The 15,783-nt window shown below is 45.8% G+C and overlaps 1 protein-coding gene across 5 annotated transcripts in view; it reads left to right on the top strand.

The window, feature by feature from the left end:
* The window catches only part of TAOK3 (TAO kinase 3), a 119,000-nt gene extending 106,610 nt beyond the window's left edge, over positions 1-12,390 (top strand). For all 5 annotated transcript variants that reach the window (XM_028709534.2, XM_028709533.2, XM_028709529.2 and 2 more), the window contains 4 exons: positions 5,171-5,410; positions 6,268-6,480; positions 8,450-8,632; positions 10,713-12,390. In XM_028709534.2, the coding sequence (XP_028565367.2) occupies positions 5,171-5,410; positions 6,268-6,480; positions 8,450-8,632; positions 10,713-10,874 (798 nt within the window). In that variant the 3' untranslated portion in view covers positions 10,875-12,390. The remainder of the gene's footprint in view (positions 1-5,170; positions 5,411-6,267; positions 6,481-8,449; positions 8,633-10,712) is intronic.
* The last annotated feature ends 3,393 nt before the right edge of the window (positions 12,391-15,783 follow it).

The following is a 15,783-nucleotide window of genomic DNA, read 5'->3' as shown; positions in this document are numbered from 1 at the left end:
GTTTAATTTAATTTTACTTTTCCATATCAATTATATCCAATGAGCAACATAACTCAAGATCAAGGGATACAGCACCAGAATTGCCTTGTGGACCATTAGACAAGCATCCTGTTCTTACAGTAGCCAACCAGATGGGAAACCAGTAAGCAGAACTAGAATACAAGAGTGCTCTCCACTCCTCAGGCTTCCTGGCAACTGGTTTTCAGAAGCATTGCTGCCTCCAGCCATGAAGGCAGAGCATAACCATCATAGCTAGTCGCCATTTATAGCCTTCTTCTCCATGAATTTGCCCGGTCCTCTTTTAAAGTCATCCAAGTTGGTGGCCTTCTTTGCCTCCTGTAGGAGCAAAGCTGGGGCTACACCAGAATCGGCACAAGTGGCTTCCAGAAGAGGAACAGCTCTGTGTGTCTGTGTTGCAGAGAGGAAAACTTTCGGTTAGCAGTAGAGCACATGCTTTGCCTGCATAAGGTCCCAAGTTCAATCCTTACCATCTCCAGATGGAGTTGGGAAGAACCTCTTGCAGAAACCCTAGAGAATCACTACCAGTCAGAGTAGACAATACTGCTCTAGCTGGACCACTGATCTGACTCTGTTTGGCATCTCTGTAATGCAACAATTTCAGTTAATCTGTAACCCGCTCAGCTCCTGGCAAGAGGCACACTTAGGTGTTTTATGTAAGAATGGTGGCCCTTCTGCTATGATATAAATATGGATAGTTTGATGCTTTATCTTTGCATCTCAGTTCATGGCAGAAGTTACTGTCATTTGCATCCTTCCTTCCACTCTGCCTCTATGCTTGCAATCACCTTGTCCTTGATACCATATGTTAATACTCTTTACCATTTGGGAGGTCCATACAAACAGCTTGTTAACTCTAAGTGGTTACATGCACACTGTGGTAAGTTATTAATTGGTGACAGGGCCTCTGTATTCATTCACTGTTTCCCTTTTTCGCTCTCTTCACATTGCAGGGCGGCAGAAGCTCACAACCGCAGGTGTTAGTGACAATATGCTTGCAAGTGTGAGATGTACTAGGTGTTCCCAACTTGCTTCACTCATCCATTCTACCCAGCTCTCTCGTGATGGCCATTTGTCATTGCAGAGTCTGCCTAGGAGAGGGCATAGTCTGTATGCTATTGTGCCCCCCCAAAAAAAATCACTTGCAGGGAAGTTTTGCTGCTTTTCTTATTTTAACACATGGAAGCATTAACAGTATGTGACACATTCACTATTAGATCTGCATTTTGAAGTTGTGTGATCCTTTCTGCCACCTTATTCTGCTGTATGAGTGGACTAAGCCTAACCAATCCAATACATACATGCACCTTTGAGAAAGCCCTTAATGAATACAGCTGGGCTTACTTCTCAGTAGAAATGTGTGCTATACCTAGTGAAGGGTTTTTGCGACAAGAGGGCGAGCCAGGAGGTGGTAGAATCCCCTGGCCCAAGTTCTCAGGACAGCCTTAGGGTGGCTGTGTGTCCTGCATTACAGAAGACAGACGTTTATTTGTTTGTTGCATTTGTATCCCACCTTTGCCTCCAAGAAGCTAAAGGTGGCCTGTATGGTTCTCACCCTCATCATCTGAACCCCACTGCGATTATTATGATTGTTTTACTATTGGGTTGTCTGTCGGTATGCTTTTTACTATGTTTTTATCATTGATGTTTTGTAAGGTCTTTCTAATGTTGTACACCACCCTGAGATCTTTTGATATAGGGCGGTATATAAATTGAATTAACAACAACAACAACCCTGTGAGGTAAGTTAGGCTAAGAGGCTGGGATTGGCCCAAGGTCACCCTGTGAGCTTCATGACCAAGTGGAGATTCGAACCCTGGTCTCCCAGTTTCTATTCCAACACTCTAAATGACTACATTACATTGGCCGTCTGGTCCAGGTCTGACTTAAAGATAAATAACCATAAAGAGACAGAGCAGGAGAGGTCTTGAAGTTGCCCATCCATAGTTAGGAACTGGAGAGCAGACTGGGCAGACACGCAAGTCACATTCTTTCCTACAATGTTAGGGTGTAATTTATTTCTATGTAAACCATAGTGATTATTTGTAAATTTGCATCTATCCATTTATGCAAATCTTATGCAAGCATAAATCCTTTTTACTCATCATTTTTTGGCAGTGTGTAAGTGGCCACCCTAGTCTAAGGTTGTGGTACGCCCAAAATTTTCCAGACATAGCCGGTATTCAGCTCCCTTAAGCAGTGTCTGAGCAGAAATTGCTGAAATGTCTAGGAAAGCTCAACAAGTTTGGCCAAAAACAGCTCAACAACTTTTGTGTCCTGATTTTCACTTTTTGAAATATGACAACTCTACCCTAGTCAGCCTTGAACTTGCTAGTTGGACTTTAGCATGTCAGTCCCTCTCAGGTCTTTTAGTACCATTAAGAAAATAATTTTGTCCTACCTTACAGGGTTGTTGCATGGATCATTTGAGATGACATAGTCAAAATGCTTTGAGCATTTAGGGAAGAGGAACAGAATGTATAGACGTGGAAAGATCCTGCTCTGACTATGTACAAGGGCATAAAGGGCAAATATTTCACCCATATTAACACTAAATCTAGAATACAACATTACCAGATTTGTATCAAAACATGCAAATCACTTTAATCTCTGGTAAAAAAAAAAGTCACTAATCTGTACTGAATTATCATTTTAAGCATGCATCTTTTTGAGTATTATTTGTGTATTCTGAATTTGCACCTAGCATCACAACTTAACTTTCCACTTCTTAACTGTTTAGCTGGTTTGGTGCTGTATGTCTGGAGAACTCAACTTCACAATATTAACAGCATGTACCGGCTTACAAAATTCTGGGAGTTTAGGTGATGTTGTGCAATAATTAAGATGCACTAATTTATTAACCCAAAGCATGAAAGTGTCTTTTTGAATTCTAGAGAAATGGAAGCTGTTGGCTTCATCTTGTAAATGTTCTGACACCATGAAGCTGTTCTAATTTGAAACAAGCTTACTTGTGTTTCACTATCAAATGATGAAACGGTAGGAATCAGGTTGTATGTACACCGCAGTACCAGTTCCACAGAAGAAAAGACATACAGTAAAATGTAGATGTGGAATTAACCTTCCTGTAAGTGTCTAACCTTGCACTTAAAAAGAAACAGCAAATTTCTGCAGAAATATGCTTGGAAGCACATGGTGACACCTCAGGAGACAGAAAGCCTATATCTGGGGGAAGGGAAGCTGTTTGCTACTCAACATGATGACTAGCAAAATCAGAATTAAAAAATGCAAACTGTACCATGCAAAATGATGTTTTGTCCCCAGTTTCCATATTTTTTCCAGCTTTACTGGTTGCACAATTATTACTTTTTAAGATACCACACACAAAGCCTACATTCAGCTCTTAGCATATTGCATAGGAAGAACTTTCTAACAATGTGAGCTTGTTTGGCAGTGCAACAGACTACCTCAGAAGGTGGTGGATTTTCCTTCATCGGAATTTTTGAACAGGTTGGATGGCCATCTGTCAGGGAATCTTTAGCTGTGATTCCTGTATTGCGAAGATTTGGGCAAGATGACTCCTTGAGGCCCATCTGCAATTCTATGATCTGAATTTGAAGGGCCAAAGCTCGCTAAATACTACAGTATCTTGTGGCTCAGCACATTCCGAATGAGATCTGTGGCAGTGATCTGGGACCACACCATGATTTCCCCACCCCATCTCTCCATCTTTGGTTCAACAGCAGAATAACTGCTTGGAGCTCTGGTTTGGCACTAGCTGCTTATAAGATTGGGAGCAGCCGGCTGGATTTGTGCTCCTTCATATGAGGAATATCTTCACAGGATTGTAAAACCGATCCCAGGAACAGAACTACTAGAGCTGTCAGTTGTCAGAGCCTTTGGGCGAAGAGGGGCCATTCTGGGTAACCGATTTGGCTGCGTCACTATGGCACACCTAGCAATTAGGATTCATTCAAAGGAAATGAACTAAAGAAGTAGGATGCAAACACCCGCTCTCAGCATTTTTGTTTGAACTTGAATCATTGGAAGGGGAGGGAGCTTACTTTGCATAATGGATTTGGGCGGGGAATGATGGAATGAAAACAAGGGTGTGTGGTGGATATGCAGGTGTGCTGAGTGCATGTCCATTGAAACTTTTGTCAGCGGCTCTTCTCTGTTACTCAGAGGGCAGAATCTCCCGAGGAACTGAGAAGCAGGTGAAAGATGTGGCTGGGTGTGGCCCTGGGTTCTGGCTTAGAGAGTGATGACTGGTGGACTAAAGGTTAGGGATACAAGGGTGGAGAATGCTCTTTTATGTATCAAAACACACACAGGAACAAAGGTTCTGGAATGGCCCCCAAAGTGGAATGGCAAACTTTTGTAAAAATAAAAATAAAAATGCCATTGAACATTAATAATGGCTCGCAGGTCCCTTAAATGGTTTCTCCACCTTTCTGATTAAACAGCAACATTGATGGGAGTCCCTCTTAAAATGCTTGTTCTCCATATGCAACACCAACCACAGTTGTACAGTTGAAAAAGAAAAAAAGGAAGCCAGGCTGAATTTTCTTCAGTGAAAAGTGTCCAAAGTGACAAGTTACAGGTATCCTGGCTCTAAAACAGAGCTCATGTTACTCCCGGTTGCCACCTACTGGCCAGTTTGCAGAAGTCCACAGCAGAAAAGATGCACGGGCATCGTGGAGAGAAGGAGCAGGTTTGCTTTGGGACTCTCTTGCAAGCCCCCAACAAAGCAGGTAGGAAGTAGGTACAGCAGAGGCAACAAGCGCATTTCTTCACACAATGTGCAATAAACACAGCAAGTTCGCACACTGGCTTAGGTCTCTTTCAAGAAGGAGTAGGTATGCTCATGGAGAAGCAGGTCTGTCGGTGGCTCTTAGCACAAGGAACTTCTCAATGCAAGCTGCTGGGGGCAAACAGGAAGGGAAAGCCAGCAATCACATACCTTACTTGTGAGTTCCCCAAAGTTTCTGTCTGACTAATATCGGAAATGCAGGACTACATGGACCTTAGTTCAGTCCAACAAAACATTTTGCAAGTCTCCCAAGAGCCCTGCCGTGGACACTAGGGTAGGCTGTCGGTCAAAAACATTGCCATTTTTTTACTACGCATGAGAAATTGGGGTTTGCTGCCTCGCTTGGGATCGCACCTGACCCCTTCCCCTTATGCCACGCAGGAACTGAACAAGAAGAGAACGCAGAAAGAGATGGAGCACGCCATGCTAATCCGGCACGACGAGTCGACGCGCGAGCTAGAATACAGGCAGCTGCACATGTTGCAGAAGCTACGTATGGACTTGATCCGGCTGCAGCACCAGACGGAGCTTGAGAACCAGCTGGAGTACAACAAGCGGCGGGAGCGGGAGCTGCACAGGAAGCATGTCATGGAACTGCGGCAGCAGCCCAAAAACCTGAAGGTTAGTAACTTGGCGAGGGCTGCGGTCTAGCTGGGATATAGGGATAAGCGGTGCAAAGTCAACTGCTTGACCTTAGCCACCCTGCTAATTCCATGTGTGTGTGGCAGGGATGGGGAATCTGGTCTCCCAGATGTCATTGGACTGCGGTTCCTATAATCCCTGACTATTGGTCATGCATGTAGGGAAATGGGAGTCCAGCCACCTTTGAAGTGCTGTATGTTCCCCCATCCCTGGTGTTTGGTGCTGTTAGCACATCCATGCCACCATTTTGACGCCTGTTCATATATTCATTCAGCAGAGAAAGGCTTACTGGTGTCAATAGCTCAGGAGTCGTTCACTTACAGTTACCTTCCATCATAGGAGCCAACTCCTAGGGAGCGAGGTCCCTTAGCCCCCCCCCCAAAATATTTGAAGGGGTCATCCCCCCCCCCAAGTTAATGGGCATTGTCATTCAAATGGAGTGCATGTGGCATATCATGTGATCAATTATGTGCTTACCTGCCCCCCGGATATTTTATTAAGTTGGCACCCCTGCCTTCCATGGGATCTGGTAACTGCTCTTCTCCACGTGAAAGGGAAAAAGCAGATAATTATCTCACACAAAAAATAGCAAATAGCTGAAATTATGAGATACGGGTTCGAGACAGGCAATAGTTTCGTGGAGAAAGCAGCTTGCAAGAGAGGCGTGGTTCTCTCGAGCACAATTTGCCCATTATAGGGATGTTACATTTTCTTTAGTGTAAAGCTTCTGCATGAATATCGTACCGTTCTTAAATAACGTATAGGGATATGCAGATAACGTCGATGTTTAAATAGCCACGTGTAACCTCACCCAGAGTTGTTGCCTTCCATTGCAGGCCATGGAAATGCAGATCAAGAAGCAGTTCCAGGACACTTGCAAAGTGCAAACCAAGCAGTATAAAGCACTCAAGAACCACCAGCTGGAAGTGACTCCAAAGAGTGAGCACAAAACTATTCTGAAAGGCCTGAAGGACGAGCAGACAAGGAAGCTTGCCATCCTGGCTGAGCAGTACGAGCAGAGCATCAATGAGATGATGGCATCGCAAGCGGTGAGGGCAGCTCTGGGCTCCACACACACAAACCCCTCAAATGGTTCCATATTAACTTGGGTGGCCATGTGTCCTCTTTTTCCAGGACACGTCCTCTTTTTCAGGGTAAAGTTTCTGTCTGGGTGGATTTTTTGAAAATTTGCCAAAATGTCTCTGGCTCTACTTTCTGGATGAGACATAGTCATAACTGGATGCTGAAGGCTTGCTTTCCTCTTCTCCTGCCCCCCTCAGCAATATATCACAGCTTCTATAGCCAACATAGAGTAGGAGTATTTAAAATGATAGTCATCATAGTGTCCTCTTTTTTGCTCTTCAAAATATTAACAAGCACTGGTGGTCACCTTACCTGTGGTGAGAACTGATGGCGGTTTGCTGTTGTTTTTAGTAATATTTGCATATTCTTCTTCTTTCCTTTTCCTTATTTTTATTTCATTTCCCCTCCTTTCTCTTTCCTAGTTTTATTTTCAAATTAATTCAAAACAAAAACAACAACTAAACAGCATGTGCAATCCTTGTCAAGCTTGTTTGTAGCAGGTTTACACACCGATGATCAAATAATATTTTCAGATTGCATACATTGGTATGTGCACATGTGAAGTTTAAAGCCCCAGTTGCACACAGCTTTAATATCCAGATACCTTCAGGATAACCAAGCCCTGAGGGATAGCTCGGTGGGTCGAGCATGGGACTCTTAACCTCAGGGTCGTGGGTTTGAGCCCCACATTGGGTGAAAGATTCCTGTATCACAGGGGGTTGGATTAGATGACCCCTGAGGTCCCTCCCAATTCTGTGATTCTCTGAAACAAGCGTGAATGGATGGGGGGGGGGTGATGAGGAAAACACCTTTTGGCTGAGCTCATGGCATACCTTGGAGTGTTCAGAAACACTTCTAAGTTCTGGGAGAATAAAGCAGGTGCCAAGAAATGTTGATGACAGGCTGTGAGCTGGTGTAGTAACATAATGGCTGAGATACTGAGCTGCCAACCAGGAGGTTCCCATTGTGAATCTTAGCTCTTGCCATGACCTCACCAGGTGACCTCAGGCAAGTCATACTCTCTCAGCCTCATCCCTTCCCCATCTGCAGTATGGGAGATAAAAAAAAGACCGACTTGCTTTCGTGGCTGCTGTAAGGACTGCCACTAGGCAAGGTGTGTGATGCACTTTGCAGTGGCTCTAGATGCAGGAGAAGCTGTGTGGGCAGGATGGCCAAAGGAGAGCTGTGAGAAGGCGGCAGAAGCCTGGCAGAAAGGCAGGGGAAGGAGATTGGGAGCGGTGAAAGCCCAGGTGTAATGGGCATGTTTGAAACTCCATGCAAGGTGAAAGGAATGAAAAGCAATGTGTGTGTATGAAAGAAACAGGAGTGCTGAGCAGCAAAGGATTCTGGGTGTTGGGACTGGAGCCACAATGATTGGATGAGGCAGGACTGAGTCTGCCAGTGGTAGGGAGCCTATGGCAGCTCCCCTGATGCTGTTGGGCTCCACCAACCATCAGCCCCTGAAAGCATGGCAAAAGTTAAGAGTTGATGGGAGGTGCAGTCCAGCAACTTATGGAGGGCTACAGGCTCCCCATCTGTGGTCTATATACAGTGGAAGAGAAAGGGACTTAGGGGGGAAGGGGGGGGAGGAGACGGTAAGAGAGAGACATGCTGGGTACAGACCTCATCCGGGGGGGGGGGGCAGAAGGGGTTTGTGGGCCAATGGCAGGAAGGGAGCTTTGGAGTCTCGAGGCAGTGGGCCCAACTTTAACTTTACTTCCCCAGATTATGGTACACAGTTAAGGCTTCTAGGCTGGCCATTTCAACCAGAACTTTTTTGCATTTTCTCCCCCTTTGGGGCATGCGTCTTCACAGCCTGCCTAAACAACTGTTGTTGTTGTTGTTGTTGTTGTTTATTTGCTGTTGTGCCCAACCCTTGACCAACAAGCGCCCTTAACTTTGTAAATGATTTTGTTGTTTTTTTTACACCCCCAGCTGCGGCTAGATGAGGCTCAGGAAGCGGAATGCCAGGCCCTGCGGTTGCAGCTTCAGCAAGAGATGGAGCTGCTGAATGCCTATCAGAGCAAAATCAAGATGCAGACGGAAGCACAGCATGAGCGGGAACTCCAGAAGCTGGAGCAGAGGGTGTCGTTACGCAGGGCACATCTTGAGCAAAAGGTATGGCAGGGGTTGGGCCGTTGCCAAAAAAAAAAGCCAGGAAAGGAAGAACTGGTGGGGGTGTGGAGTTGTGCATACTGTCCAGGTGCATCCCGCACTCTGCACTTAACCTGGTAGCGGCAATGCATTACATCTCCCTAAGTACCAGGATCCTAGCAGGATCAGTTCCTTGTGAAGAGAATACGGGAGCCTTAGCAATTACTCCCGGTGGTATTTTTTAAATTTATTAGTCACCTTTTCTTGCCACGGCAACTCAAAGCGACTTACAGTGTACACATACATAGATTAAAACCAGCATCAAAAAAGTCTAAAATCCAATTCTATTTTTTTATTATTATTTTTTTTTTTAAAAAAAACTGCATTAAAGCATCCCACCCTTGCCCAAAAGCCATCAGTGTCTAACAGCTGAAGACCGGATTAAAAAGGAACGTATTTGCCCGGCACCTAAAGATATGTAGCAGTGGCACCAGGCAAGCATCCCTAGGGAGAGCATTCCACAAGCAGGGAGCCACCACGGAAAAGGCCCCTTCTTGTGTTGCCACCCTCCAGACTGCCCTTGTTCTCATAGTATCTGCATACTAGCAGATTGAATACAGAGGGACAGGCAGACAGGCCCCTCGGCAGGCATCTTCACAACAGCATTGCTTTGCCAAGCTGTCTTCTGCCAAGTCAGATAAATCAGAAACTGTAAATTGTTTTCTCTCTGGCCTCCAGACCAGTGGTAATAATAAACACTGCATAATGGGCATTTTAATAACTGAGACGAGGAAAGAATTTCCCATCTCATTGCTTTGGTCGTGTTGTGGGCGGGAGGAATATTCCAAACCAACTAGGTAGTTGGCATCTTCGGGTTTAGGAATGGATCCACCCTTTAAATCATTTATGAATGCGGTGAGTAAATAGTTAATGTCTGAACCAACTCTAGTAGGAATAGACGGATAGATTCCTGATCAGACGCCCCATGAGGTTAACTGAATACCAGCGACAGAAAAGGAATAGCACTGCTGGTGCTTATTTGTCATTCGCTGGAGTGCACCAGGGAATCAGATTTCCTGACTGCTAGACGCATCGGTCTGTGTTGTTGCTGGAGGTGTGTTCTAATGGAAGGTCCACCTGCTCCACTGTGCTAAGACTCTGCCACCAGAGGTTTCCCCAAATGCAGTGGCTTTTTTGCCCGGCAGGCCAGATCTTTCATCACCTGCACAAGCCAGCTTTGACTGGTGGGCGGGGTCACCCACCTGTCAGCCAGCTGACATCATGACACCAGGTAACTGGCAGTCCCACCCACCTACCGTGAAGTCGATCTGCAGGGGGGGGTGGCAAAGCTGCACGCAGCAGGATTGAACCCTCTCCGCTCATCTGCTGGTGAGTGGGAGGGTTCAGGTGTCTAGGCTACAGTCGTCTGCTTTGCCAACAGGGACCCTGCAGGGAATGCACTGGTGAAGCAGTACCAGGTGAGCCTAGAAGTGTTATTGGATGGGAAAGTTACTGAAAGCAAACACAGAGACACACATTAACTGGGTAGCTCAGTCGGTAGAGCTTGAGACTCTTAATCTCAGGGTTGTGGGTCTGAGCCCCGTGTTGGGCAAAAGATTCCTGCATTAAGAACAAAGATAGCTCAGTTGGTTCGAGCGTGGTGCTGATAATGCCAAGGTCGCAGGTTCGATCCTCATATGGGACAGCTGCCTATTCATTCCTGCATTGCAGAAGGTTGGACCAGTTGATTCTCAGGGTCCCTTCCAACTCTGTGATTCTTTGATCCCCTCCACAAATGGTTCTCCCCTCCCACAGCTGTATTGCAGTTTCAGAGTCCCGGGGAGGCGGGAGAGGTTTGTTAAAAAACAAACTACCACAGGAGGAATTGGGAAAGGAGAAATCACTAAGGAAAGGACTCAGCATCCCTTTTCGACTGACCTTTTTCTGCTGCAAGCACACCCAGTAAGCACACACACACCCACTTCCCAGTATCATCCCAGGAGAGATGGAGGGGTAGGAAATCCTCTTGTCTAGATCTGTTCCTCAAACGTTTGGGATTCTGAGGAGCTTGCTTTAAAAGAACCCCCCTTTTATGCTGTTTCAGATTGAAGAGGAGCTGGCGGCCCTGCAGAAGGAACGCAGCGAGAGGATAAAGTTTCTGTTGGAAAGGCAAGAGCGAGAGATTGAAACTTTTGACATGGAGAGCCTACGGATGGGCTTTGGAAATTTGGTCACGTTAGAATTTCCTAAGGAGGACTACAGATGAGATTAAATTTCTTTTGCCATTAAAAAAACAAAAATGCAAACAAAAAATATCTCAAATCCCAACATTCCCCCCCCATGTTAACGGGTGTGCTCTCTCTCTTTCTGTCTCTCTTACTGACATCATGTCGGACTTAGTGCCTGTATATTCTTACTCCATCAGGGGCCCCCCCTTCCCGCCAAGTGTCACGTTTCAGAGCAGGACCATTGCTCCGCAGTCTCTCTTGAATCTCATAGTGTCTCACAGTATTGATGTCTCTGTGCAATGATTTTTTTTATTATTATTAAAAAAAAAACACGTTTCAATGAAAACTTTGGAGACAATTCTAATGAATCAAAACAAAAAGTGGATGTATGTTTGCTTTTCAGCAATCACTCATATTTTTTTGCCACCTTACCAATGAAAATTCAAGCAAAAAAACAAAAAAACCAAGGAAGGAAAATTAAAAGGAGTCAAATTCCCAGGGGGAGAGAGATGGGTATCGCAGCCTTACCTTAATCAGCTGCTGCATAACGTTTTGAGTTTTTAATTTTATTATTAATTATTATTATTTCTTTTTTTGGTATTTATTCATCAGGAATAACTAAATGAAAAAAAATAATAATAAAAAAATTTTATTAAGAGATTGAGAAATTTGATACATTTTACAGAAAATATGAATTCTGAAATTGTGCTGTACATATCAGTGGTGGACATATTATTACTTTGGGGGCGGGGGGGAAAGGGGAGGGGGGTTGGGGAAAGAGGGAGAGCGTGATTTTTTTGAAAAAGGGTCAGGCCAGGCCAGGTGGGTTTTTTTGGCCGTTGGTCTTTGGCACATTCTTGATTGTATCATAATCATTTTCTGCTGTAGCAGAGGATGTGAATACACTTAAAAAAAAAAAAAACTTAAGGCGCCCAGAGAATCCCAGGAGCACAAATTGGGCCTTGTCAAATTGTGTATTTTGTGTATAGAAGGAAATTTAAGGAGAAATTTACTTATTTTCATATTGTATTTTAACTGTTTCTCTGATCAGAAGTTTTTTTACTACCTGATGACTTGTTCCCCCCCTCCGACCCCCCCACCAACCCACCCACACTCCAGGCCACGCCGACACCCCCACCCACCCCTCCAAAAACCCTCCACCCTTCCTCTTTTCCAAGTCAATCTTTGGAGTTTAACACTGTCTCTCATTCTCACATCACCTTAACTCTTTCCTCCTCCTCCACACCCCTCCCTGCGACCCACCCACAACTCCCACCTTTGGTTCCCCCCCTCCCTCCCCTCTCCCTGTCCCCCGATAATCTTGGTCATAAATATTGCATTATTCACACTTTCAAACTGTGTATTTTCTTACAATAAAAAAGGTTAAAAAAAAGGCTTTACTTCTTTTGCATGCACTTTAAAAAAAAATACTAAACGGAAAAAAGCAAAAAAAAAAAAAAAAGAGAAAACCTTTTTCAGGTTCTCAAAGGGAAGAGCATGATATAACTGTCAGAGCTTTTAATTATATTTGTAAATAAAAGTGTTGCTCACGAAGCTTTGCTGTCTCATTGTAGCAGGGGAAGCAGCTCTTTGCCCTGCGCTACCCCCTACCCACCCCATCTCTGGTCAGCCATGGAAGAGACTCGAGTGTGGCTTTCCAGCTCTTGTTTTACATCCAGCAACAGGAGAGGCTTTTAGCAGCAAACGCCGGCCAATCAGATCCTCTGCTTTTGGGCTGGATGCCTCCCGACAACTCAAAGACAACTCAGATGTTGCGGGAGGAGGCAAGAGCAGGAGAGGAGCAGAGGAAATATTGTGTAAAGGGGCTTCTATCGTATATTGCACAGATGCTTTTACTGGTGCTCAGAAACACACCTGAAACTTTTAAGGCGAAGAGGAATGTAGCACACATTGTTCCAATACGGCCTTTCCCAGGCTTGAGGGCAGGGAGCCATCCTTCCAGTCCGCAGCCAAAACCGGCTGTGGACGGTGCTCATTGGATGGTTACTGTGATGTCACCAGGAGAACACCTTTCCCAAGCCCCACATGGATTTGATTTCAGAAAGTATTTCTGTTGCGGATTATTTTGGCAAAGAGTGATTTGATAGATGGGTGAAAATGTATGCAATGGAAGAAAATGAAAAAACAAGCAGTTCGCCTGAAGAATGGGAGGATGGCCCAGGCTGATAGCTGAATTAGGAATCAGTTCATTGCTATGTACAGCAATCATTGCAAAAAGGAACATGGGGTTTAGCAGACCACCATGAGTCAACAGTGCGATGCAACAGAAAGAAAGAAAAAAGCTAATGCAATTCTAGGCTGCATTAACAGACATCCAGCATCCAGAATAGTACCACTCTATTCTGTCTTGGTCAGACCCCACTTGGAGTCCTATGTCCAATTCTGGGCACCACAGTTTAAGAAGGATATTCACAAGCTGGAACCTGTGCAGAGGAGGGCGATCAAGATGATCAAGGGTCTGGAAACCAAGCCTAATGACGAACGGTTGAAGGAGCTGGGGTATGTTTAGCTTGGAATAGAGAAGAACCGAGAGGTGATATGAGAGGCATCTTCAAATATCTGGAAGATGGAGCAAGCTTGTTTTCTGCTGCTCCAGAACAGATGACCCAAACCAATGGATTCAAAGGACAAGAAGGAAGATTCCGACTAAACGTTAGGAACAACACTTAATGGTGGGAGCTGTTTGACAGTGGAGCACACCACCTGGGTCACAGAAGGCTTTTAAGCAGAGGTTGGATGGCCATCTGTCATGGATGCTTAAGCTGTGATTCCTGCATTGCAGGGGGCTGGACTAGATGACTCCTTGGGTCCCTTCTAACTCAAGATTCTATGAAATTCCTCAGCTGGCCTGGAGCTGGATTCACACCGCAGTCAAGGAACCAGCTGGGACTTCTTTTACTCCACCTGCCTGTACTCTTAAGGGCTCCAAAGGGAATTTGCTGAGGGGGGGGGGGGGCTGGTCTGTCTTGGACCCATCAACATTCTTAGGATATTTTTAACCCTTTTCTTGTTTTTTTTTGCTTTTGTTGACTGCCTTATCTCTTTGCTCGTTCATTTCTGTGTTTACCCACCCACCCAAAGGGATCTTGGGAGCAACTTTGAAGCTTTCAATTCTGCGACGATTCTCCTTTTCTCTGCTTTTCTTCTTGGCCTCTGAGCAATATTGGGGAACTTCTTAGCAGAGAAACCCTCCCTTTGGGGGGGGGACCCACCCCATCGCTGCCAGGAGCCGCTAGTCCTGCCAAGAACCAGGTACAGTCCAGAGATCAGTGGAGGCTGGTGCATGAGACTGCTCGTATTGCCCCTTCCTGCCCTGTCCCAGAGGTAGATAATCTTTTCGCAGCATGAGGTCCACATTCCTTTTCCAGCAACTTCCCAGGGGCCGCATGCCTAGGGCAGGCAGGTCTGAAGGCAAAATGGGTGGAGCAATTAAAGTACCGTATTTTTTGCTCTATAAGAGTCACTTTTTCCCTCCTAAAAAGTAAGGGGAAATGTGTGTGCGTCTTATGGAGCAAATGCAGGCTGCACAGCTATCCCAGAAGCCAGAACAGCAAGAGGGATCGCTGCGCAGAATATATTTTTTCTTGTTTTCCTCCTCCAAAAACTAGGTGCGTCTTATGGTCTGGTGCATCTTATAGGGCAAAAAATGCGGTGAATCTTACTTTTATACACTAGGCTAGCACCCACCCAAACACCCTTCTCTATTCCCCATCTAGGCAAGCAAGACACATTCCAGCTAGGCAGAAACAATGAGGGTCAGAGCAAGACCAATGATGTGTGTGGCTTGGGGGGGTGTTCTGGGGGTCAGAGAAAGGAGCATGGAGGGTCAGGTGCAACCTCCAGGTCTGAGGTTCTACAACCCTGTTCTGACCAAAGCTGCCCATACTGTGTGTTCTGAGCTACCCCATGTTGCCCCTGCAACCCAATAATAATAATAATAATAATAATAATAATAATAATAATAATACATAATGTATTACTTTTACCCCGCCCTATCTGGCTGGATCTCTCCAGCCACTCTGCTCAGCTCCTAACAGAATATTAAAAGCATGCTAAAACATCAAACATTAAAAACTTCCCTAATCAGGGTTGCCTTCAGGTGTCAGATAGTTGTTTATTTCCTTGACATCTGATGGGAGGGCATTCCACAAGGTGGAGCCACTACCAAGAAGGCCCTCTGCCTGGTTCCCTGTAACCTCACTTCTCGCAGGGAGGGAACCGCCAGAAGGCCCTCAGAGCTGGACCTCAGTGTCCGAGCTGAACGATGGAGGTGGAGACACTCCTTCAGGTATACAGGGCCACAGTTGTTTAGGGCCCTCAGCACCAAAACTTTGAATTGTGCTCAGAAACGTCCTGGGAGCCGATGTAGGACCAGTGTTATATGGTCTCGGCAGCCACTCCCAGACACCAGTCTAGCTGCCGCATTCTGGATTAGTTGCAGTTTCCGGGTCACCTTCAAAGGTAGCCCCACGGAGGGCACATTGCAGTAGTCCAAGTGGGAGATAACCAGAGCATGCACCAATTTGGTGAGACAGTCCGCGGGCAGGTAGGGTCTCAGTCTGCGTACCAGATGGAGCTGGTAGACAGCTGCCCTGGACACAGAATTGACCTGCACCTCCATGGACGCTGTGAGTCCAAAATGTCTCCCAGGCTGCACACCTGGTCCTTCAGGGGCACAGTTGCCCCATTCAGGACCAGAAAGTCCTCCACACCAGCCAGCCCCCTGCCCCCCAAAGACAGTACTTCTGTCTTGTCAGGATTCAACCTTAATCTGTTCTGTGTTCTTTCAATGCATGGGGAAGTCAGGAGCAACTTTCACCCCTCCCACCAGTCCCCTCCACGCCTTCCAGCCATGCGGGAGACAGTGAGCAGCTTCTCTGCAGCTTGCGGGCAGATTCCTGTTCGAGAAAGGAATCCACGTACAAG

This window comes from Podarcis muralis, chromosome 16 (assembly GCF_964188315.1).
Source record: "Podarcis muralis chromosome 16, rPodMur119.hap1.1, whole genome shotgun sequence".
NCBI lineage: Eukaryota > Metazoa > Chordata > Lepidosauria > Squamata > Lacertidae > Podarcis > Podarcis muralis.
Note: the sequence above shows the minus strand (reverse complement) of the source record. Positions and strands in the feature narration are given on the sequence as shown.